Source organism: Acanthisitta chloris, unplaced genomic scaffold (genome assembly GCF_000695815.1).
Source record: "Acanthisitta chloris isolate BGI_N310 unplaced genomic scaffold, ASM69581v1 scaffold16198, whole genome shotgun sequence".
NCBI classification, from domain to species: domain Eukaryota; kingdom Metazoa; phylum Chordata; class Aves; order Passeriformes; family Acanthisittidae; genus Acanthisitta; species Acanthisitta chloris.
This window is the reverse complement of record NW_008687717.1, coordinates 2,384-12,516: the sequence shown is the minus strand read 5'-3', so window position 1 is coordinate 12,516 and position 10,133 is coordinate 2,384. Positions and strand designations below refer to the sequence as shown.

At 40.7% G+C, this 10,133-nt stretch overlaps 1 protein-coding gene across 1 annotated transcript; it reads left to right on the top strand.

Moving 5' to 3' along the window:
• Window positions 1-252: 252 nt before the first annotated feature.
• On the top strand, window positions 253-9,091 carry FNTA (farnesyltransferase, CAAX box, alpha; the record flags this gene model as incomplete). Its single annotated transcript, XM_009080724.1, has 8 exons — window positions 253-372; window positions 951-1,065; window positions 1,853-1,957; window positions 2,670-2,796; window positions 3,222-3,370; window positions 6,635-6,697; window positions 7,199-7,370; window positions 8,891-9,091. Coding segments are annotated over 8 exons (983 nt in total), but the record flags the coding sequence as incomplete, so codon positions are not given.
• Between the last annotated feature and the right edge of the window lie 1,042 nt (window positions 9,092-10,133).

Below are 10,133 nucleotides of genomic sequence, written 5' to 3'. Positions count from 1 at the left end.
CGCCCTGGGAATGCGACACGCGGGTGTGGCATGCGGCCCGACCCGAGCGTTGCGGCCGCGGGTGGTTGATCGCTCTCTCTCCCAGGTTGTGTTATCGCTGGATTATTGTGTGGTTGCGTGTGTCAGCACTCCTTCACCTGTATGTGTGCTGGTCTGTTTTACAGACAGTAACAGTGACTGTGGGGAATAAGGATGTGTTGCTGGACGCGAGTTTGTGCGTGTCATGGTTTGAGTAGCGTTTTGTGCGTTTAGAAGCGCTGGCAAGACAAGAAACCTCTGTTTACAGGGACAGGAAGGAATGGGCAGATATTGAACCTGTCCCTCAAAGTGATGGGCCAAACCCTGTTGTTCAGATCATCTACAGTGAAAAATGTAAGTTTCAAATATGTTCTGCACTGAAGACTTTTGCCCTTAGCATTGCTGAAGTAAGACTTAATGTTTTGGGTAATATTTTCTAGCGTGGTACTATGAATAAATTGAACTAGTCATGTTAGGGTGGCTGTGTGTGATGTTTTCACCAAGCATCTCTGAAGCTGAATCTTAATAGCCAAGTTAATAGCCAGGGCTCTACTTTAAAATCCTGTGGCTTAAGTGGTAGTACAGCAGACAGTGTAGTTCACATCATAAGGCATTTTCAGCCCAAAAGTGGGAGTGATGCATGAAGCTCCTGCATCTGAGGAAACAGTGTGAGTGAGCAGCACAGAATTTTTCTGGTTTTTTGCGGTATTGTTCAGGTGGTGTATTTATAGTATCCTTCTGCATCTTCTTGCTGTGATAGCATTAAGCAGAGTTTTCAGTCAAAAGTGCCATCAGAGCAATATATAGCTATCATTTCATACAGGTGTATTTAAAGTACACTAAATATGAAGTAACTTGACAGGATTAGTAACCTCATCCCCTAATCAGGACATTGTTTCATAGCCTTGGATATGGTGCTGTTATCTGTTTAGTTCGAGATGTCTACGATTACTTCCGAGCTGTCCTGCAACGCAATGAGAGAAGTGAAAGAGCTTTCCAGCTAACAGCAGATGCCATTGAGTTAAATGCTGCAAACTACACAGTATGGTATGTAATAATTTTGGGATTTTCTCTGTGGTCATCTGATTACCTACCTCATATGTCTTTAATATTTTGTTACTCTAATCAATATGTGACTAGTTGAGTTTACACAGAGGAGTAGTGTAGATTTCCAGCAAGCTTTTGAAGAAAGCCTTTGTTCAGTATTTTCCATGTCTCCTTTTGATTCAGTGGTTTTCATTCATTTGGCCTTGAGGATATTATCAATCAAGTCAGGGTTAGCCACAGAAAGAACGTGGCTCATTAAAATTAGACCTCTTGTCCTCAGTTGACTTCAAGAAGAGCTGTAAAAATGTGTAGCAGATAATTGTGTAGTTAGTAAGCAGTGCATTTGCGAAGATCTGTCAGGTTATTGTGCAGTTAGGTGATGAATAAACAGTGAATTTCTGATATTCAGAGTAGGGCCTTTAAACTCATGAATGCTAACAATACCTCTCATATGTCTTTATTCCACTAACTTGCATAAAGTCAGAAAGTTTACGTTATTTTTAGCACAGAAGTCATAGTTTTTGTGATGATAAATCTAGTGTGTATCAATCCAGGTTGATTTCAAACAGGATTGCTATGGTCTTATAATGTTGTAACCAGACATATTCCAGTTCTCCACTGTTTGATAATTGAATGCCCTTTAACAGAACTGGATATGTTGTTTAGGTTTTTTCACTTTTTTTAACTCAATATCCATTAGAAAAACTGTGAACAAAGGTGGTTAAGTGTTCTTTATGAATTTCAGGAAAGTCCTGTTTCAGTGTTCAAATGCTTGACTTTTATATAGGCATTTCCGGAGAGTGCTTCTGCAGTCTTTGGGAAAGGATCTTTACGAGGAACTCAAGTATATTACAGCTATCATCGAAGATCAGCCAAAGAACTACCAAGTCTGGTAATATCTTCTCAGTTCTTAACGTTTTTGCAGATGATTTTTGTCTGTAAATTGTATACAGTAAGTTGTGAACTTCGATCCTAGAAGTTGTTAAGAGTTGCACTCTGCAACTGCTGCAGCAGAAGCAATGGAGGAGTTAAACAGAGTTGCGTCATGTCAAAGTTCTGTTCAGCTGTTTGTTCTCAACATGATTATGACATGCCAAAAAGGTCTTGTTTTCTTCTAATTTCAATTTTTAACCGTCAAAATAAGCGATAGATAAAAAAAGTTGTCAAAAGGCAAACAAACAGACAAATAGAAATTAGTATTTTTTCTTTTACTGTGTCTTGGAGTTTGCTTGCCTGTTGGGTTTTTTCCAGGGGAATGAGAATAGGCAAAACAGCACTGTTGTTATTGCTAGAGAAATTACATAGTACCAGAAAATTTTATTCTGCTGGAGACTTTGGCCATGAGTGTTAAAAATGAAAATATGTTACTTTGGGTGAACATTGCTTCACTAAAATGGGGTGATTGGCCAATGTATATGTGTAGCTAGAATTTGTTACAAGTATGTATTATACATTTCTCAGAGCCAAGTGAAATGTTTTGATATGCTTAATCTGAAATACTTTACTAGTGGGGTTTTCCATAAGTAGTGCAGTTGCTATATGATGCTTTAATACTGAGCACAAGTTCACAAAAGAATTTTGGACTTTGTCCCTGTTGTCATTAGGCATCACAGACGGATGTTGGTGGAGTGGCTGCAGGATCCGTCCCAGGAGCTTGAGTTCATAGCTGACATTCTTAACCAAGATGCCAAAAATTACCACGCATGGCAACACAGACAATGGGTTATTCAGGTATTGTACCCATAGAATTCTCAATTCATTAAATAACCTGCTCGGGTTGTAGAGTTTCGCTTCTTAAATACAATCTGAGTTGCATTTGGCACTTCGTTTCTAAAGGTTGAAGAAGGAAAAATAGCTGCACTTTAATGCGTGGTGGAGGTTAGCTATAAACTTGCCTTTTAGGAAGTGAGTTCAAAAAGGTGCATTGTTGGCTGCTTACTGTTATGTGAGAGAATTTGATGATCTAATACCATCATTTGCCACTGAATGTTCCTAGCAGCATGTTCCTAGTGCACTCTTACTTGTTTTTATTTAAACCTTGGGTTGATTTCTTTAAAAAGTCTCGGTATCTGATGTTCAGACAGCATAGGAGCAAGGAGAGTGTGTTTTAAAAAGTAAGAACTTTTGATTGTGGTATTCTGTTTTCCTTTCCACAGGAGTTCAAGTTATGGGACAGTGAACTGGAATATGTAGACCAGCTTTTGAAGGAAGACGTGAGAAACAATTCTGTTTGGAACCAGCGACACTTTGTCATTGTCAACACCACTGGCTATGAGAATCCAGCAATCCTAGACAGAGAAGTCCGGTTAGAAATGCTATTCAGGCTCACTTTGAGCATTCTCCTTTATGTGAAAGCAAGGAAATACTCTGACAGTCCCTGTTGGCTTGTGTTTCCTGCTTTTCATGCACTTCTTAGGCTCACGGTCATGAATAGCAGATCAGGTCTTACACTGAAGCAAGCTTTGCTTAACATGGGCAAGCTGCTCTCATAAATCTGTTTTCCTGACCTCCTGTTTATTATGCAAACAAAACTTTTGACTTTCTATGGTCAACTAGCAGTAGTGGAACAACCTGCAGAAAATCTATGACACTGGAACCACTTAAGTTGTGCTATTCAGTAGTATTAGGTGCTGGATTCACCATCCCTGAAGTTTTCAGATTAGACTGGATGTGACACTTACTGCCATGGACTAATAACAACGATAGGTTTGGACTCGATCTTTGATGTCTCTTCCAACCCAGTTGACTTTATGATCTATGATCCTGCCCCTAGAAGGCTTGAAAGGAGAGGCAGTCTCAGTGTTTGTAGTGGGTTGACCCTGGCTAGATGCCAGGCACCCACCGGAGTCACTCTGACACCCCTCTGCAAAATAGGCAGGGGAAAGAAAATACAACGAAAGGTTCGTGAGTTGAGGTAAGGACAGGGAGAGATCACTTGCCAAATACTGTCACAGGCAAAACAGACTCAACTTGGGGAAATTAAGTGTTTTTATTACTAACAAGATCAGGGCAGAATAATGAGAAAGTAAGACAGACCTTAAAAACATGTTCCATCACCCCTCCCTCCTTCCCAACTCTACCTCCTCCCACTTAATGGTGCAGGGAGGAAAGGAGTGGGGGCTACAGTCGGTTCATCACACATTGTTTCTGCTGCTTCTCTCAAGGAGAGGAGTCCTTTTTCTGCTCCATCATTGGGTCCCTCCCATGGGAGACATCTCTTCATGAGCTTCTCCAATATGAGTCCTTCCTACGGGCTACAGTTCTCCACTAACTGCTGCAGTGTGGGTCACTCTCCACAGGGTGCAGTCTAGTCCCTCAGGGACAGCACCAGCACAGGTCCCTCACAGGATCACGAATCCTAACAAGAGCTCTGCTCCAGCCTTGGTCTCCTCTCTCCACGAATCCGCAGGTCCCTGCCAGGAGCCTGCTCCAACCATGGGCTTCCCATGGTGTCACAGCCTCCTTTTGGGCATCCACCTGCTCCAGCATGGGTCTCCTCCATAGGGTGCGGGTGGATCTCTGCACCCTGTTAACCTTCATGTGCTGCAGGGGCACAACTGCTTCACTGTGGTCTTCACCGTGTACTGCAGGGGATCCTCAGCTTCCAGTACCTGGAGTATCTAATCCCCCTCCTTCTCTGCAGACTTTCATGTCTGCATAGTTGTTCCTCTCACATATTCTCGCTCCTCTCTTCTCTGGCCACAATTACTTCTGCACAGTAACTTTTTTTCCTTCTTAAATATAGTATCACAGAGGCTTTATTACCATCACTGATTGGCTCAGCCTTTCCACAGTGGTGGGTCCATCCTGGAGCTGCTGGCATTGGCTCGGCCAGACATGGGAGAAATTTCTAGCAGCTTCTCACAGAAGCGACTCCTATAGTCCCCCCACTGCCAAAACCTGGCCGTGCAAAACCACTACAATGTTGTACTAAATTGCTAATGTAGTAGTACACTAGCCACAGTGATTTAAAGGTAATGTGTTGTAGGAAGAGGAGGTGCATTTTTTGAGGAATTTGATGCAGCTGGAAAAAGAAAGGAGCTTTCAGGGGTATGTGGTCAGCACAAAGAGAACTACCTCAGTGAGCTGGCTAGTTTTGAGGAAAATGAGCTTTGTGTTCACTGTTTCTAAGTGGTATGTTTGTAAGTGAAGACCAACTGGGCTTCTAGACATTTATTTTACGACTCATACTGGTAAGAGAGGGCACAGACTCAAGCTCTGCCAGGAGTGGTTTAGGTTGGATATTAGGAAGAGAATTTTTACAGAGAGAGTAGTCAGGCATTGGAATGGGCTGCCTAGGGAGGTGGTGGATTCATCATCTCTGGAGGTTTTCAAGATGAGACTGTTAGTGCCATGGTAGGTTTGGACTCGATGGTCTTTGAGGTCTCTTCCAACCCTGTTGATTCTATGATTCTAAGAGAAGGTGCTTTTTGTGGTTTTCATGTCTGACTGCTGGTCAGGGTTGATGGCTATGAAAAGATACTTGTCTAAAGTGAAGAAGCAATGCAAAACAAGTCCTACAATTATTTTGAGGTTTTCTTCAGAAGAAAAACTGAATCTCTTAATAGGTCCATTGGTACATTGTTCATAGAGGGTCCCAGCTGTCACCACCTTTCATGGTTGTCTTTGCAACCTGCTCTAAGTTGTACTTCTCTTGCACTCTATAACTGTCTTTCCAACTTCTCTCCAAAGGTTAGATTAGACATCCTCCCTTGATCTGTTCAAGATAATTGGATACCATCCTAAGAATTGGGCTAAGTTTAAGACTTCCCCGATGTCATTCTAGAACTGTAGTTGGGCTGTTTGTTGCATAATAAACTCGGTCTTTGTCATAGTGACTGCAGAATGTTGGAAAAAGAGTGAGGATTTTATTTATTATTTTTTTTTTGGTACTCATGCTGTAACTTTATCAGTATCTGCTGTCTCTGAAAATCATTGGAATGCCTGGTTATTCTGGGAAAGGGCGGAAGATAGTCTTGAAATGTGGCTTTGTGACTGTATGGCAGGTGCCTTTTGTTACTTTGATTTTAGAGCAGTTGCCTACCTGATGCCTTAAAAGAACTGCTGCAGAAGGCCATGTGAGCTGAAAGCTCAAGCTCTGCCATTCTGTGGGTTTGCTTGAGTGCGGCCTCATGAAGAAAGTTCTGCAAACAGGTACAGAACGTACCACTTGCAGTCATATTAGCATAGCTCACCCTGGTCTTCAGTTACTCCAACTGTTGTCAACCCCGTGCTACTTCTGAGCATCCAGGCAGAACCTATTCCTTTAGCATACTCACAGACTATATTGTGTTGTTTCTCCATGTTACTGCTCATAATTTTGAGAACTGGTTCATTGTTGTAGAAAGTCCAACAAATTTTGAAACCATTTTCACAGTGTCTGCCTCTCTGGGACTTCTGGTGATTACCTTGTGAACCATTTTTGATCTATGACCCAGCTGAGATGATCTATCTGCATAAAGACTCTGAAGTACAGAGGCATGTCTCTGGGAGCTTCTGAGCACATCCATGTAATTTTTAACTGCATTGCTATTGGCTGCATTCATGACCTGTTATCTTTTTCTTGCAGGTACACTCTTGAGATGATCACAGCAGTGCCACATAATGAGAGTGCTTGGAACTACTTAAAAGGGTGAGGTGTCCTTCTCTGTGAGGCAAAGAGAATGTCTGTAGAAGGTGTCCTATGCCTAGTTCTTAGTTGAAAAGAACTTGTTTCTGTTCATTCTAGTGTAGTGTGCTTAAGCCGGCAGGCAAAATATGCCACAAGGTGTTACTACATTAACCTAATTTCTTGGTAACTCTGCTAAGCTTCTGTCCCTGTAGTTCTTGTGGTAGGACTACAAGTACTTCTCATTCTTTTAAAAGCTAGACCTGTAATGTTACTGGGTTTGTGAGTGTAGAGTAGGAATTAACATGCTTTCAGTCTTAAAATGTGTTCAGTTGAGCATAAACTATACTAGCTTACTACAACATTAGGCTGTATTAGTGCTTCATGCTGCTTACTTTCTGCCTTACTTGTATTTACACCGTTATTTCAAAACTAATCCTTCAAGTAAAGGAGTCAAAACAAAATGCAGTTATTCACACCAGATTTCCCATCATTATGTGTCAAGCCTGATAACCTCTGTTCTAGGATTCTACAGGATCGTGGTCTTTCTAAGTTTCCAAATCTGTTAGAGGACCTACTGAATTTACAGCCCAGTCACAGTTCGCCCTATCTGATTGCCTTTCTTGTGGATATATATGAAGATATGCTTGAAAACCAGTGTGATAACAAGGAAGAAATGCTTAACAAGGCATTGGAGGTATGTTTTGAGAGCTTGCTTGGGATGCCATCTATTGCTCTCTGGTTTTATCACCTGACAAAATGGGATTGATTTTCATAAATAGAACAGGTTACCTGTTAATCACAAGAGGTCTATGAAGAGTTGAACACGAAAGCCAGGTAATCACAATGGTCTCATGAATTTAAATATAAATCATATCATGCTAGTTATAAAATCATTGTAACTTTTCTTCCAGTGGTAGTAAGGGAAGGTTTCTAATACTGCCTGCAGAAGAAACAAGATGTTTGAACAGTCCAGTGTTAATTGTGTAGCACAAACTCACTCTCTTTGTAGGTTAATGAGTTTTTCTCAGAATATCTGTATCTAAACAATTTGAAAATGTCCAACATCAAACTGGTAACAACTCCAAACAATCTTGAGCTCATTTTGCTCTTCTTAGCTCTTTCTAAGAAAGCTGGCAGAATTCACTTATGGCCAGCAGGCACTGGAGGACATCAGTAGGAAATGTCAGGCACCATTTCCTAGAGAGAATAAATTACTTCGAGCAATGTTGTGTATCTTCCAGTGTTTCCTATTTGAGTGCAGTGTAGTTTTTACAAGAACACTTCTCATTCACTGTGGGACAGACTGGAACTCAGTGTAATTAGAGCTGCAGTTTTGCCTGGAATCTTTGTGTTTCAAGATTATTCTTTCTGATTAAGTTTTTTCTAGTTTTCCTTTGTTGTGTTCCAGGATCAGATTATAAATAAGTGCAGTAGTACCTCATAGATTCATGTCCCTGAATTTTACTTCTTCCTCTGTTTAGGCATCACAAAGCACCTAATTTCTCGGCTCTATTAAACTGAGTAAGGCAATGTGATCTGCATAATAAAAGCGAATTTACTGGAACGTTTGTAGGCAGTGTTCATGTTGTGTAAAATTTGCACAGCATATCCTGTGAGTAGGGTTGACTTGCTGTGCCTCACTGCTGTGCCTCAGTGCTTACCCAGACCAAATACCCAACACGCAGAAGCATCTGTATAGCACCAACTCTTAACATATCATGAGAGAAGGTTACTGATTTGCATAGAGAATCCTTTTGGGACAGTCTGCTGAGAAAAGCCACAAACTAAATATCTCCTGTCAATCCACCAGGAGTACTGAAGATTCAAGAGCAAGATTCTTTGGAATGAAGTGGTTTACAACCTGCTGGATAACTAAAAGAGAGTCAAGGTTCTGAGGAAATATACCATGGTGTACTACAGGCTGAATAGGCTGGGGTGGCTGAGCAGGGAAAGGATGCTTCCTAACAGGGAAACTGTTGCAACTGAAATGAGACTGGAGAGATTTCTGTGCTGTGATAGACTGATTGACTACCAATTGGAGTTCTTATCAGTTTGATGTCATCGAACAATTGCAAATCCAGTGAATACAGCAAATGTTGCTAAGAAAGGTGTTTCTGATACTGTCTGAAGCATATATTGTATGCATTTCATAAAGATAATTAAGGATTCTGTAAGCTTTTGATATAACCCTCCAATCTCATTTTTTTTCCATAGTTGTGTGAAATTCTGGCTAAAGAAAAAGACACCATCCGAAAGGAATACTGGAGATACATTGGAAGGTCCCTTAAGAGCAAGCATAGTTCAGACACTGAAGAGAGCACTACACTGACAGATAAACAGCAGTAACCAAACATGGAAGAAAACAGTGTTACACTCTCAAACTGTTCTAATGCAGTACTAATAGGGCCATCAACTAGTTTAAAATCCAATGTAGTACTATACTTACTGTTTCAGCGGTGCTCAGTTAATGGTTAGACTTGATTTTAGGGGTGTTTTCCAACATAAATTACTATGTGATTATGTGAAGCAGTAAAACAATTTCTCATGTTCTAGCTTACCCAGTCAGGGATCGTAACACTGTGTCATCAGATGCTGCAGCAGTGCTTGCAGGTAACTTTGTTGTAGTTGACATAGGAAAGCCTTGTTAGTGCGAGGAGGCACTGAAATTGTTGAAGTTATGTGGCAGCTGCAGTGCAACGCTCTCTGCACATGACTTGGTGTCAGCTTCATATTGTATGCAGCTGACACCAAGTGTCGTTTTATAATGATAACAGACTTCAAAGCATTCAAAAATTGTTTTAAAGCATTTGTCTGAATGTTTTTAGTGTGTTTCTTTTGGTGCTTAGATGGTTATAGTTTGTTCTCAGGTGGTAATAAAGATGATTCACTTGCATTGAGGGGTCTTTTGCACTGGGAGTGTTCATAGTCCGGAAATTTTGAGTAGACTTGATGTATTCAGTGCAGCCTGTAATTCTTACCTGTGCAGTCAGGAGGATCCTAAATCTGCTCAGGTTTTCCATAGGAATTCAATTCAGACAGCTGAAAATCTGAGAATTTTATCTACCCTGTTTTCAGTAAATGGCTGTTGTAAACTGTGTTCTTATAGAGTCCTTGTCTCATACGCAGTATTTCATTGGAAGTGATCCTAAAGGAAACAAAAATGCTTTCATTTATTCCATAATATGAACAGTCTTTCTGATACTAAACATTAAAAAGTGCTACTGTAATCAGACAATTGTGTAGATTACTTTTTAAACACTTGAAATATGTTAATTCAATACATTCTTTAAGACAGCTTGCTGAGAGTGGGATTAATATATGAAAGCTGTGTAATTTTAGTGCGTTTGCTTCTTTCCCAGTGGTAGGCAAAACATTTTTGTAGTGACACACAAATGTTTAAAATGGACATGAACATCAGCCTTTTGTTGGAGATTGTAACCTGCTTCTTTTGCTTTTT